Raw genomic sequence first — 16,093 nt, 5'->3', positions numbered from 1 at the left:
AACATTGTCAGTTACAAGAATCCCACTCCTTTTGCTGGTGTTCTTTTTAGTTTCCTTCCGATTTTCTTGCAGAGAGCTTGCAAAATCCCTCTCCTCCTTTCTTAGATTTGTAACTCTGTGCTTTGAGATCAATTATTTTATGCTTTCAATGACAGTGGCACCGGGTTCTGCTGGGCACTTTGTGTCTGCACTGTTACTGCTGAGTGTTCTATATATTGTACAGGTTCTGTTGGGCTTACAAAAATGCCTCCCTTGCTAGGATTGTGATTGAACTAACATTGCCACAGAGGTCCTGGGGTCTGCTGGGCAACAGTACATTGCATTGTTTCTGCTGGTCTACCAAACCCTATTATTTGGATTGTAATTCGGTGCTTGACATCAGTCTTGTTGAGCTGGCATTGCCACATTCACACTGGGTTCTGTTAGGCACTCTTTGGTTGTACTGGTACTGATGGGCACCCTGTACATTGCACTGGTGATGTGGGGCTTGCAAAAATGACCACCCATCTTCAGTTTCTACTGCAGACAGTTTCTGGGATTTTGATTATATTGTGAGGGGCTTGCGTTGTTGTTGTTTTGCTATTTTCCCCTCCACTGGAAACTATGGAGGATGAGGCACCTTCTTTGGGGAGCCATAACTTGGACTGATGAATCCAATCATCACCACTCTTGATGGGCAGGTGGAGGGGAGTTAGCCAAAGATCCCCTGATAGTTTGGTGTCTCTAACATGCTGAGGGGGCATTCTACCTGGTCACAAACTGAACCAGTTCATCTGGGGGATAAAATTTTCTGATAGTTCATGGCTCACAAAACAGGTATATTCCCAGTTCATCCTCATCCCCAGGGTAAGAGGCAAATTTGTATTTTCTTTGTGCTTTAATATGAATTTGCAGACATTGAATGGTTTTAGATCTTGAACCACTACTTCTTTTATATCTGGAATATGAAAAGGTAAGTTGGGGTCTCATTCAGTTTGGCATGCTTGGCTCTATTGCTGACAGGATGAGGAAGGAAGACAAATAAACACATTTTAAATCTCATTTACTCACTATCTCTAAAGCTGGTGTTAGGGGGACCTCTCTATCACATTTTACAGCCATGCCTACCTGCAAAATAGAGCAAGCAATCCATTTGCCTTCTTATTTACAGTCTGTGAAGAATTAACAATCTTCCCTTATTAAAATCAAATCCAGTTAGTATTCCTATTTGCATTATTTATAACTATATTAACAAATGGATTCTGTTTTGGTAATAGACTGATCAACTTCTAACAGAATACATCTTCCTACAAAATCTGGCTTTTGAAGAGAGAGTACCAAAATTCCTCATGTTACATCAACATGGTAATCATACTACATTATTGCATGATAGGACAGCTTGCACTCTTGTGCCACTGAATTTGAAGGGAGAGGAGAATTCAGGTAAATATTATACTAAATTTGGGTGTCACATTTACTAACAAACAACAATTAAATCTCCATGATTTTCCTTCTTACAGGATCTCTTGCACTCCACTGGGAATGTTCCATAAGACACAGTGGTGGAAAAACAGATAAATTATATATATAGATAAATTATTGCAGGCAATGTATCAAACAACTACCCTACAAGCAGATAGAGCCTGCTGAATTATTTTTATTTCACGTTTATCTCTACAAGTCTTGAAAATTCTCTGAAATAAACTTTCAAAAACACTCCTAATGGAAAAGAATGTTCTCTTGGCAAATTAATAGTCTACAAGCTTTTATTTCTATACGTTTAACACATACCTATGGATAAAATTCCATCTTCATAAATGATATGGATGCTACTATCTTGCCAAGTACTGGAAATTACCTCCAGCATGTCATTGGGAATACTCAGGTCTGCAACATACTATCATCAACAATGCTCTGGTTCTACCATTTTCCTTTATACAGTATTATTACTAAATTACAACATTTTAGTTAATGTCCCCGTGGATGATTAGCCTACTCAAACTCTTATTTAATTTTAAGTCATTAATTTAGCAGCATTCTATACTATTATTTTTGAGTACAGTAAGTGTGCAGTTGGTACTTATTTTTTGCATGGTATTCATACTTTTCCTCAGACTACCTCTCAGCTTAAGGCTATCACATTCTTTGAGTGCCAGTGCAAGAGTATTCTTTCACAGGGAAAATATGATTCCACCATGCAACTATTATGCATTCACCTTCTTCTGTTTTATATCTGTATGAATGTTAAAGTAGTTTCACCAGCAAGAAAAGACAAATCCTTCCTTTCTCAGCTTTACACCATTTAATAAACTTGTTATTGTTGCGTTTGTTGTCTGGAAGACTCTGTGCTATCATTCTCCACACAGTAGCTCCAGCAAGGCAGTACTTACTGAATCTCATTCATAAAACAAAGCTTAACAAAAACCAACAACAAAAGAAGTCAAAAACAGGTAGGCTATCTTCTCTAGCCAGCCACAGAAAAACTTTCATTTCATAATGAGTGAGGTATTCTAGTTCATTTGGAGGCTGCCCATTTCACAGCATTTACTTCATCATGTAAGTTTCACTTTACAATGTGAAGGAGACTTGTCATTCTCACTTCCTGGTTTTGAAAGCAGATATGAAATGGACAAAGCTTATTTAAACTACAGTTTAGGACAGGAATGAAGAGAAATTTTGTTCTTAGCCTTTAGCACTGTGTGGACATCTCCCTCCAAAGTAAGGCTGACTCCTCGACACCAAGGCATACCATATTCTATCCAGTTGTTATGCAATTATAAAGTCATTAGAGTTCAACACACACAGACACAAATGTAGCTAGGGCATGCTTCACTAGATCATGTGGGCAAGTCACAAAGCCATTTACTCTCCACCCTTCCTCTTTAATTTAAACCTGGGAAAACAAGTTTTACTGTCTCGAAACAGCAATCCTACATACTTTAAAGAGTCTTCCAAATTACAAGAGGTACTATTATACTTAGTCAATCAACATTTTTCTACTACAAGATCAGTCATTCAAGAAAAAAGGCACTGTGCTGTTCTGCCTAATGGAGTGAAATGCTTTCAAGTCTCATTTGTTACAATGCCATCAGAAGAGATTAGGTCTTCATTAAGAACACTCCTTTCATATTTGTAATCTAGGCATCATATCTTTAGCATGAAGATACAAGTGTGTACTCTTACAGAAAAATATGTCTCTATCACCTGCCTTCTAATTCCTTGTAAAACCCATCACACATTTTGACTCACATCTAAAGGAGTTGCAACACGAGGTTCAGCAAAGCATCACTACTAATAAGTAAAGTTCTATCAAAACTTTAAATACTTACTACTGTGCTACCTCGTAAATTCATTCACACTAGCCCATAACCACAGCAGAACCATTTCAGTTCTTATATGGAAAAAAGTAGCATTCTTCTTTCATTAGGAAAGCATATATGCTACTGAGAACACATTTTGCATGCTGTACTGTATAACACTGAACAAAAATTAACATTGTACAACATTGTACAAGATTGTATAACATTGTTTACTGATTTCTGCCATGTCGGTAATGTTTTATGTCTTTGAATGGGGTTTTAATGAGAGTTTTAAGGCACTGTAACCCACCACGAGCCGTAAGGGAGTGGTGGGAAACAAATCTAATAATAATAATAATAATAATAATAATAATAATAATAATAATAATAATAATAATAATAATACCCCGGAAGAGAGATTTAGGATTTTTCTGCAACTGTTTGTTTTGGAACATGGACCTATTAGAATTAAGATATGCAAAAATATCCAGACTGGCATACACTGTGATTTGTAACAGGTTTTGTAACCAGACTTAATACTCACTGATTGACAAAACGTTGTACTTGTAGAGCATCAGTGCTAAAATGTCTAGAAAATGCTGGAAGCAGGTAGAAAAACAGAAATCAAAAATGCTTTTGTGAACTTCAAAGCCAAAATAGAAACAGCTTTCTGTAAGTTAAATTTCACCAAAACACAGGAATACGAAATATCAAGAGCCAGTTCCTATTAGTCCCATGTTATTATTTTTAGGAGTGTTATGTAGGCTCTAGAATAGCCTTTCTCAACTTTTTTACCATTGAGAAACCCCTGAAACATTCTTCAGGCTTTGAGAAACCCCAGAAATAGCATGATTGTACAGAATATGGTTGTGCAGAATACCTGTGTACATACCCACCCAGGGCTCTTCCCATTTCCACACCCTCCAAGCCCATCATTGGACATTTTTGAAGGGTCAACACGACCATATAAGGTCATATCACCCGATACATATTTAACACACATAACACACATTAACTCCCAGCCATTCAAAAACCCCTCCAGGGCCATCAAGGAACCCCAGTGTTTCATGAAACCCTGCTTAAGAGTCACATATATGGCTGAAAGTATTGCTTTATTTGGTAATTTACTTTGGTATATATGCACAGGCAGGCTACTCACTTTCACATACTTATTTGCATGATAAGCCTAAAGATATTTTCTCCCCCTTGCAAGAGTTTGAAGACCTGAGAACTGTGACTTACAAGAAACTGCCAGCATTTTTTTTAAAAGGGGTATGAAGACACTGTAAGCAGCAAGTATCAAATTAATTTTGTAGTAGAACTATTGAAATCATACTATGCAACACTAGCCACAGTTTGTTCCTTGTATGAATGTAACCTTAAATAAAATGTTGCTGAACTGGTTTGCTAGTGTTTGGTTCTATAGACATGCAGTCAAGAAACTGCCAAGCTACCAACCTGTACCTGTATGCAAATCTGGCAAGTGTAGCCATCTTTAGGGTACCATCTGTCCATCAGTATATGAAGTAACAAATACATTTGTAGACGTGCAACTGAAGGGAATGGTGTTTATTTTTGGTTCTCTTATGCCAAGTATCAACACCACATTCTACAATCTATTCAAAATCTATGCCAGTAGACTGCTTCAACCACTGGTAATCAGAATGAAAACAATATCAAACATAATTCATATTTTAAAGATGTTCCAGGGAACAGGGAAAAAATGAATAGTATCAGCAGCAGATTACACAGCTCGGTTCCAGTTAAACCCAGTACAGGAACCCAAAACATCACAGAAGTTACTATAATTTCTCCAGAGCTACAATTTCTAAAACATGAGGTGAACCTTCTTCAATTGTATCTTCCAGGTGGAAGCTAAACCAATCCTTTCATCACTGTTTTCCCCCCTTGTCTTTGGCCAGGGTGCAAAATGCTCATCACTCATTCGTCTATAATTGCAGCCAGGTGTGCAAGCTTTTTACCCTATGACCTATCAAATCTTGACTGACAGCCAAAGGGAGGAGTAGCCCTTTCCAAATCGCTAGCCCTAAACACATATTACACTGCAATTCCTAACTTACATCTAGACAATTACACCAATTTCAGGATCTATTCTGGGATAATTAGTCGGAGAAGTGACATAATCAATATGTAGAGCTCACCCGTAAATATTTAGTGATGGCAACCATGTTAGATGGCTTAGAAAAAAAATAGTCAATTAACGTTGGGCAGACCTATCAACAGCTATTAGCCACAATGGTAAAACAGAACATGTATATTTCAAGACACTGTACCTCTGAATATCAGAGGACAGTGATAAAAATGCTATACATGCAACCAGTTGAGAAGAATCTGGCAGGCTGCTAATTATCCATTTTTTAAAACTGTGATCAAGACAAATTGCAATTTAAAAAAATGCAGTAAGACCAATATAATATATACAACAAACAATGAATAAACAGCTCTAAGCAGCCATGCTCACTCGGTAACTCAGGAGCCATATGTGGGGGTCTCTGACATTCCATCTGCTGCTCTTCTCTGAAACACTGTGGCACAAGCCCCAGGTTTCAGAAAGATAGGAAAGATCGTTGCCCGGTAGTAGTGGTCGTTATCAGGTGGCTCACAACTTAAAACATCCATCTCTAGATGGATTGGTGACAGGTAAACTGTAAGCCCCATTGCAGACATCATGGCACAGATGGAACTAAACAGTCCATCCTCTCTGATAACCCCCCTCCTGCATTTCCTCACAGCTTCTGCTCAGCACCAGGATAAATGCTGAGAGAACAGGAAGCTGGCTGCAGAGAAAAGGGAGTGAAACCACTACCTCCAACACAGCCTAGGAGAGTGGAGTGGCTATTTTACTCCCTTTCCTCCTGGGCCAGCTGGCCCTCATCCAGGAGTCTTGGCAATCTCACTGTCTTGCCTGGCTTGCTGTACCTAATAACGAGGAGGAAGACGATACAGAGATCCATTTACTCCACATATATAAGTGCTAGCTAAAGTTCAATAGTGATGAGGAGAAATAATTCTACATGAGCAGAAGTATACCACTAACTTAAAAGGTTGTAGCCATAGTTTAATGTTCAGGTGAATAGCTGTGTTCACTTGAAGCAACAGAACCAAGTTTGAGCCCAGTGACACCTTTAAGACCAAGTTTAATTTTGGGCATAAGCTTTCATGTGCATCATTACTTCTTCTGAACAGACAGGGCCATCATATGGCTTTTGTATGATGGTGAATGAAGATGTGGCTCTTTGCAAGCCGTGTAATGAGTACAGAATCTCTGAACAATTTCACCCTCATCTGTTTTCAGCATCTTTCTGAAATGTTACAAGTGCTATTTATAGATTGTCAGAATGCATACATGAATATTTGATCTTGAGTTGCACAGAAAACGACTGCACAAAAATGTATTACATGGAGCTAAAGTGAACATTTTTCTATTCTCATCCCATCCTACTAGCCATATACTTTCACTACAGCTAATGCTAGGATTTTAAGTGCTTGGAAAAAAATACCCTTTGACCACTTTTAAGTAGTCATCATTATTTAAAAATGCAAAATAGATTGGCTTTAGAATTTCAGGAGTTTGTACCAGATATTAAAACATTTCAGAGGCAACAATAGATGAGTCTGTTAATACATGAAGAACCTGAAGAGAGAGATCTATGGGTTCAAGACTTCCCTCCTCAACTCTGGCAAAGCTATCTAAGGACTTCTGAAGGAAACCACAGTTTACTGTTGCATCCAAATTCAAATAGGGATTTGCTCTTTCCTACAAGCCAGAATTTGCACTGTACACAAATGACAGAACATTCTCACTGTGAAAGCAGAAGTCTTTAGATCAGGCTTTCCCAACCTTTTGACCATGGAGGAACTCCTGGAATATTTTTCAGGCGTCAAGGGACCCTAGAAGTGGTGACATGACCCTTCAGAGAAGTGGGCATGGAAGTAAAGTATGGGAGCTAGCCCTTACATCAATCAATCATTTACCATTTCCATTGTGAAGAAAGAAACTAGGCATGTAGATCAACAGGGGAAATAGGCTCCAGTGATGTCTAGTGATGTCAGCAGCCATCTGAACTTCTGGGAAAAGCCATGTAACCTCTGGGGGACTCTCATGTGGCCCTGCTTTAGATCACTGAAACTGTGATCATAAGAAGGAAGGGAGAGAACACACAAGCCCTAGGGTCCTCCAACTGTTAACAATAATTATGGTGTACCATTCTGAGACATATTATCATCCAATGTACTTGGTCTTCACCAACTAAAATATCAAAGAAAAAAAACAAGCAAGTGCTCAATACATCAGTATAAAGCCAAAACAAGAACCAAAGAAAGTAACAGTGCACTGCAAATGAGGATACAAAAGAACACAACACAATGGATGAATAGAGAGCACATGCTCCCATCTGAGATCTGCTTTTGATGAATGATGATCAGATGAAGTTTCTGTCACTGTTCTGGTTGGTTAGATGACAGTTGGTAACCTGTAGGTTTAAGCCAACCCCTACAATGTTTTTCTGGGCCTGTTCCCCCTTGCTGTATTTTGTTCCAAGCTCTGGGTGTTGATTTCATTATCTCCAATGGTATAGATATGTTTGAATAGACTTTATACATGTTGATGGGCTTTTTGCCTGTATCCAAGGGGGATAAAGGATGATCTAATTGTCCAGGGTCTCATTGTGGCATTTTCGTGTTCTTGTTCATCCACTATGTTGTGTGGTTCTGTAACAGTCAGTCAGTAACCTTTTATTGGCATAAAATATGTATAAGACATATAAAAATAGGGTTTAAAATTTCAACAAAATAATAAAATAGGCCATGTGGTTACATAACCAAACAGATCTTAAAATGATTAAATAAACTATAAAAGATAAAATACAAGGTAGGAAGCATATTATAAAAGCATCTTAGTTAAAACTCTGGCAACTAAAATGGTTACCTCTGGGTCTTTGTCAGAGAGCAGAAATTGCATGGTCATAGATTTACTTACAGAAGGCTTGTTTCCCAGCAAAGCAACAAAGCTGTCATCCCGACACTGCTCATATAAGGGTCAATCTAACAAAATGTGTGAGACAGAGTCAGGGCAGCCAGAACCACACGGACAGAGTCTCGCATGGTATGGGATATGGTGGAATCTTCCCTCTAAGACCTTTGAGGGGAAAGTATTCATTCGTGCCAGGAGAAAAGCTCTTCTCAGGGGTGGGACATCAAGAAGATGTAAATATGTAGGCATATGTAGGTATAACATCTTTATACTTCCTTTAGTCATTGTCTTTTTGGCTTTGCACAACAAACAAAAATGAATACTTTTGAAGTGAGAAGTAATATTTTCTATTACTTCAAAGAACATGCTATCTTATACAGGGTAATTTATTTCCTTTGAAATTTTCACAGATAGTGTCCTAGCCTTTCTAAAGAGTTAAAAAGACTCCAGAAGATCAACTGTCAGATAACATAAGGCTCCAAAAAAATCACATAAGGATTACTGAAGAAGCCCTTTCAACAATAAAATTGTGGTTTGTAATAGGACATGCATGCAATGCAATGTGACAAGTGTGCTAGCTTCAGTTTTTGTTCCTTGGCCACAAGAATAATCACTAGCTTTCTCATCTTTCTGCTACATTAATTACTAGTTTGATCAAAAGATAAATAAAATATTTACCTATGTTTGCTTTCTGAATTCTTATAATGACTCCTTAATTATGTATACAGAGTCATTAATGTTAAAGTTTGGTGCTTCACCTTCTTAAGTATTTCTCACATGCACCAGCAAATAATATGGCTACAGCATGAGAAAAAGAGGCACTTGATGCGTCAGGTGACATTTCTTTTGACAGTGATGAGACACGGTGATGCAACAGATCCCAGTCACCCTACAGGCAGGCAATGTTCTGCCTTCTGGATAAACAAGTTATAGCATTAGGGCACAATCAAGAAGAAACTTCAGGTTGCCCTGAATTATATGCCACTTGTTCATGATAATGAGTATAATATTACCAAGAACCCTTTTATCCTATGTCCATTCATCTGAACGCCAGATAATTTAAATTGATGTTTGGTATTATTACCTGGCCTTCAGATGAATGGACATGGGATAAAACGGTTCTTGGTAGTACTCCGCTCATTATCGTGCCCTTTTATCTTTCAGATATCATGTAAAAATTTAGCTATTTAGACAGTGGTTTTATACCAAAAGGTTCAAATAATTATGCTTATGGCAATCTTCCCTTTACCTGATGCTCACCACAAAGTTTCTCTTCCACTCATTCTTCGGACAATTAAAAAAACAAACAAGAGATGGGTAACATCTTTCACTTTTAGAAAGCCACAGGCAAAAGAGAGAGAGAATACTGTTGCTGTTCCTCCAAAGCCCATACCAATGCAAGGTGAAGCAAAACCATTTCTGCCAGAAGGCCCAGAATTCTCAGAAAACTTGACAGTTACTGTATTTTATACAACTATATCAAGTTTAGAGCCTCTTGTGGCGCAGAGTGGTAAGGCAGCTGTCTGAAAGCTTTGCCCATGAGGCTGGGAGTTCAATCCCAGCCGCCGGCTCAAGGTTGACTCAGACTTCCATCCTTCCGAGGTCAGTAAAATGAGTACCCAGCTTGCTGGGGGGTAAACGGTCATGACTGGGGAAGGCACTGGCAAGCCACCCCGTATTGAGTCTGCCATGAAAACGCTGGAGGGCGTCACCCCAAGGGTCAGACATGACTCGGTGCTTGCACAGGGGATACCTTTACCTTTACCTTATATCAAGTTTGGAGAAAGTAAAAACCAATATGGGTTTCTCACTGCTTCTGCTTGATGCAAAATAAAATTTAACACACTAATTCCCTGAACTTTCAGAATGTGCCAGAAGTCTCTGGGGGAATGAGGGGATGGACACAAGTAATGGTTGTCTAAGCTAAGGTTGTGAAGTTCCAAAATACACCCCAGTTTTTTTACACTAATAACTGGCTTAGACATGTGTATGATCTTTCTATCAAAGCTTTGGTTTTCACATTTTAAGAGGGGACAGTTTGGAAGGCCAACAGAATTTAAAGTTGTACAACAGCTAATTTTAGCTGGAAAATAATGACATAGAAAACAGATGAGAAAATGAGACGTTGTAAACTTTCATTTTTTATTTTCTGGCTCCTCTGACCTATCACACTTTCCAGTAAAGTACCCAAACAAGATTTTGCATTTCCACAACATGCTTTAAAATAAACTTTCTTTATTCTGAAGACAGAACAAGCATCAAATCCTTGTGTAGGACGTAATGTATCAACTAATGAATTGTTCTTGTTATTCATAGGAAAGCATGCATAGCAATCAGATATTTAGATTCAAGTGGGTAGCCATGTTGGTCTGAAACAGCAGAACAAATTTAGAGTCCAGTGGCACATTTCAGGTCAAAACATTTTTATTCAAGGTATGAGCTTTCGTGTGCATGCACTCTTCCTCAGATACTATCATATATATGTGCATTAATGCTGCAATCCTGAACACAGGCTGTTAAAATCCCAGTGAAACAAACCGTTTTTTTTTAAAGCCTGTCTTTAAGAATAGTTCATTCCATTAACTGGGCATCTGCAATGATCAAATTGCTGTAATCTCTATAATAGCTACTTAAAAGCCATAAATTCAGTTAATATATTTCCTAGAAGAATTTTTTTTTTAAATTTCCAATTAAAATGCAATATTTTATTTTCTGGTGGAGACACCAAGCAGGCCAACAAATTAGAACATAAGCTGATCCTGCATTGAGCAGGCGGTTGGACTAGATGGCCTATATGGCCCCTTCTGAGTGTAAGATTCTGAGATATGTAATAAAAATCACATCTAAAAGCCATTAAAGTTGACCCAAACAAGCTTTATTATAAACCAAGCTTAAAACATTGGGAAGAAAGGTCACTGAAAGAATTCCAAATGAACCAAACAAGTCTTCACCATGCCAGAAGATGGGGACAGAAGAGGTGTGAGTTCCAGACTTTTGGTGCCCTCCCAGTTTCCCATCTGGTTAATTTCAAAAGACTCCTGAAGCAGTGCGAGCAAAGATAACCACAGTGGGTGGGTAGGTTCATAAGAGAATAGGTGATCTTTCAGGAATAGCACTCCCAACTCACACAAGGCTTTGAAAGTTAAGACCAACACCTTAAATTATGTCCAGGAACAGATCAGGAGACAGTATAGATAGGTCAGTACTGAGCTGATATAGTCCCTGTGACCTTTCTCAATTAACATCCTGGCTCAGGTATTCTGTCCCAATGAAGTTTCTGAACACTTTTCAAGGTCAGACCCATATAGAGCACTCTGCAGTAGTCTAATCCAGTGGTCCCCAACCTTTTTATCACCGGGGACCACTCAATGCCGGGGACCACTCAACACCTTTTACTGAGGCCCGGTGGGGGGGTAGTTTACTCCTCTACTCTCAACCACTGCCCTAGCGCTCTCTGATCGCTATGGTAATGTTTAAACATCCCTTCAAAATAAGATACAGACATGCCACAACAATGAAGTGTGTTGTAAAGGGCTGGGGGATGAAGTAAAGGGCCGGGGGGGGGGGGGGAGAGAAGGCGTCCTTCGGGCCCCACCTCCAATTAGTCAAAGGACCACATGTGGTCCGCGGCCCACAGGTTGGGGATCGCTAGTCTAATCTATATGTAGCCAGGGTATGCATCAGAGTGGCCAGCTTTTTTCTACCCAGGAAATGTCACAACTGGCTAACCAGTCAAAGCTAGTAAAAGACATTCCTGGCTATGGCTGCTACCTGCTTATCAAATGGTAGGCATGGGTCTAAGTACTCCCAGACTTTGGGCCTGTCCCTTCAAAGGGAGTATAACCCCACTGATAATGTGTAACACCTTAAATCCTGAGTCAGACCTTCTGCTCACCAGTTCTTCCATCTTGTTGGGATGAAGCTTCAGTTTACAGGCCCACATCCACTTTACAACTGCCTCTAGGTACCAGGTTGGGGGTTCTACTGTACTCCTGGGATCAGTCAGAAGTACAAGATAAAACTGAGTGTCATCAACATGTTGGTGACAACACAACTCAAACTTCTGAATGATCTCACCAATGTAGACAGAGGACAAGACAGAACCCTGCTGGACCCCAAAGGCCAAGCCAGCACCACCTTCTGAAGCCTACCCTCCAGGTATTCCTGAAATCAACACAAAATGGTACCTTTCAATCCCAGCTCAGTGAGACAGTCCAAAAGAATTGGTGGTACCAAGAGCAGGTGAGAGGTCCAAGTGAATTAAAAACAGCACTCTCTCTTTCTGCCTCCCAGCTCAGGTCATCTACCTGAGTGACCAAGGCTGTTTCACTCACATAACCAGGTCCAGAAAGATTCTAAACAATCATATTAACTCCCTATTAATACTGGTAATGCTTATTTCACATATTCTGAATGCCAGTAAATGTCATCTGCTTGAGATAGACTGTTAGATGAGTGTCTGGTTCAAATGTGGTGCAATGTGGACCACCGAACCTGGGTTTAAATCAGTACTTTAGTAGAAAAAATGCTACAGCACTCACCAAAAATAACCATAAAGAAGCATGTTGTAGGCTTCCAAATTGTTACTTGCAAAAAACTGGACTAATCCAAGAGGCACACATTTTTCTTACTCTTTTGCACATTCATGAACACACAAACTCCAATTAGCACATGAATAGTTGCTTGAACTGGCTCAAAGCATTAAGCCCATTTAACATTTACATTTAGGCAGATGTATAATTTTGTGGCATACCAAACTGAATGCAATCAGAATTCAGATTCCTGACCAGAAATTTAGGAGTGCTAAGTCTCTACTGCACATAAAGGTATATATACAATTCAACTGATAACAAGAGAACACCCAGGTATTTATAAAATCCGTATAAGCAATTTGTGATTAAATTGGCTATTTCACCAGTAGACTCGAATGATCATGCCACTCTGTATTTAGTCAATATATTCATTCAGTTAATTCTGGAAGAGGAACTGACTGAACTTTATTAAAGGAAATGTAGGTACTATGAATAAAGTCAGGACTTAAGTCACATGAGTGCATATAGCCATCTTTTAATGCATGCAAAAGAATGCATACATAATTATTTTAAGACACTTAACCTATATAACCTAAACATTTGAACCTATTCATGCGAAAAGTATCTTACATTGTTTACAAATCCAACATGCATATAACAATGTATAATATCAAAATTAACAATGGAATACAAACTGACAAGTTTTTAACACTACCTTTTTACTCAACATTTTCCCCATGAGGAAAGTAATACCTTACAGATGTTACAGACCTTACACCTTATAACAATGGTGACAGATAGATGACACTGAACTTCTCTAAATATTAACAGGAGAAACCATAAGGATGCCAAGCTAAATACTGTTGTTTTCTATTTTGTCAAAGGCAATTGGCCTATGGTAGCCAGTACAGTTTTTCCTTCTTGGAAAAGTCAGGAAAGAGGAGCTCACGGTTCCCTTTTTATTATCCAAACCTGTTTAGACAGGCCCATCTTACACTTCTGAGGACAAGACAAATACAAAGATCTTTTAGTTAGGAAGTTTTTGCAGTAAGGATAACAATGAGCAATCAATACCCATAGTACAAACACCTTCCCGGAAGCTGTTTCCTGAAGCCTACAAACCCAAGGAAAGAAACAGTTTGTTTTCATCATGTGTTCTCTTCTTTGTGTTCTCTTCTTTTACTGACTACTGCACTTTAGAAAATTGAACACTTAGAGTGGATGAGCAGCAGAGGATATGATCACAATGCCTTATGACAAAATAAGACCCTATAATAACATCCTCTGCTTTTTTCAGTGATGTCTCCTTCCTCTTTCAATGTAGCTAAGTGCTGTATTATTTTTCTAGTGACCTGCTAGTATTAATTATCTATGCTGACCAGAAGCAAACATCTTTGAAGAATATAAATATGGGACTGAGATCTTTCTGCAAGGAGAGGGCTCCCTTGTCTTTGAATAGTTAAGACTTTTTAAAAAAACCTGTAGTGCTGAAGGAATACAGAAACCCATTCATGTTTCACATGTGAATAATGGCTAGAGTGCTTAAGATATAATGAAAAATCTACCAATTGAACACAGGAAGAAGCCTACAGATACAAACCATATTTGATATTAACAGGAACTTGGGCAGAACTTGTCAGGGAACCATAAAGGAGTCAAATACTCATTTTCACCTGAAGAGGCATGAAATTATACTACCTTAAAACAATTACTTCCCTCAGAGTTCTTATGAAAACAAGCATCAAGATTCTTTACAGCATACTGCATGTGCTGCTTGAATTGCATATTAGTCAATTAAGTGAGCTGAACACCCACTGAAGTTGCTGGACTCAAAGCACTTTGCATGCAAATATTTCTGTTCAAAGGGCCTGTGGCTTGCAAACCCAAAAGTAGTTTTAGTATTCCAGGATAAACAGGACCACACACTGTTGACAAAACTGGTTTAGCTTTGTGCTAATATGGAGAGAGAAGCCTGCAAAATCCATTCACTTGTGTGTACACACAGAGAGAGCTTCACACCTTATCAGACTCCTTCAAGTCGACTTTGGCAGGTCTCAAGACCCTGGTGGCACCTGCCAGCTTTTCAACTGACATTTGGAAAAGCTCCCTGTGCTGTCTCTGATAAAACACCAGAACAGCTTTCCAGATGAGAAAACAGGAAGGAAATGCCAAGCGCTTAGAATAGAGAGGGAGCCTAGAAGTCAGTGGCCTTTGGCTGAAGGCACGAATGGCTTGTGTGAAGCCCAGAGAAGCCAACGGTATCACTTGCCCACTGTTGCCGCGATGGCACAGCTTTAGCAGCTGGCAACACCCTCTGGGGTTAGGCTCAGGGGAAGCAAAAACGGTAGCAACCGCTTTCCTGTTGCCTTGACTCTCTGATCATCATTTCCAAAAGAAGGGTCACTGCAGGGCTATATTTCACTACCTGATCTACGGCGTACGGGGAAGCTACGGCGTTCGGAACTACGAAACACACTGATCTCTTCGTACTGCGGGAAAGGGGGGGGGCGCGAAAAGAAAGGGTGGTCCTCTCCGATAAGAGACGCCTCAGTCACAACCCCGCCTGGGTGGCCCGGGGGGAGGGGGCGCGGGAGTGCGGTCTCTGCCCGCGTCCTTTGTTTTTCATTGGCTGCCGCCCGCCTTCACTCACCCACAGTGGCCAAGGTCTCCAGGTCCTCCAGTCTGTACGCGTGGGGTTCCGCAGCCGCCGTAGCAGGAGAGCCTCGGCCGGCGGGACTCGAGGACGAGGCAGGCTTGGGCTCGCCGGGTCCGGCCGCCTCGTAGCTGCCCGGGCTTCTTGCCCCTACTTTCGCCCTCACGGCGCTCAACGTCTCCATGTGAGGAAGGGCAAACGACACAAATAAAAGAAACTGGGCGCGTCCTCTCAGGCACACAGGCAAAGTTTAGGTCGCCGGGTCGGCCTTTCCCTCTTTCACCAACTGCAGCCGCCCCGAGCCCACGCTAGTTCCTGCCTCTGTCTCCCAGCAGCTGCAAGCCGGCGGCTGGAGCCCCACATCGCGCCCGGGCGCAGCGTCTTTCCCCTTGCGCGCGCGCCTGCCTCTCTGGCTCCGTCGTGCGCCTCCACTCCTCGCGCGCTTCCCGCCGGCGCCTCAGCGCAGACAATGGGCTTGCCCGGGGAGCGCCGCGTCCCTCACTCACTCTCGCACTCGCCAGTCAGCCAGCCAGCCGGTGGCACGCGGAGCTGGAGGGCGGGGCTTGGCTTCCTGCAGCTGCGGCAGAGCCCTCGGGAGGGCGGGGCGGGCAGAGAGAGAGATGGGGAGGGTGGAGAA

At 40.6% G+C, this 16,093-nt stretch overlaps 1 protein-coding gene across 2 annotated transcripts in view; it reads right to left on the bottom strand.

Moving 5' to 3' along the window:
• PRKX (protein kinase cAMP-dependent X-linked catalytic subunit) overlaps positions 1 to 16,092 on the bottom strand; it is a 76,463-nt gene extending 60,371 nt beyond the window's left edge. For both annotated transcript variants that reach the window (XM_077343310.1, XM_077343311.1), the window contains exon 1: positions 15,454 to 16,092. In XM_077343310.1, coding sequence (XP_077199425.1) covers positions 15,454 to 15,640 — 187 coding nt within the window. In that variant the 5' untranslated portion in view covers positions 15,641 to 16,092. The remainder of the gene's footprint in view (positions 1 to 15,453) is intronic.
• Between the last annotated feature and the right edge of the window lies 1 nt (position 16,093).

The sequence above is a fragment of the Paroedura picta genome, chromosome 6 (assembly GCF_049243985.1).
Source record: "Paroedura picta isolate Pp20150507F chromosome 6, Ppicta_v3.0, whole genome shotgun sequence".
Classification (NCBI taxonomy): Eukaryota; Metazoa; Chordata; class Lepidosauria; order Squamata; family Gekkonidae; genus Paroedura; species Paroedura picta.
This window is presented reverse-complemented; position numbering and strand designations above follow the sequence as displayed.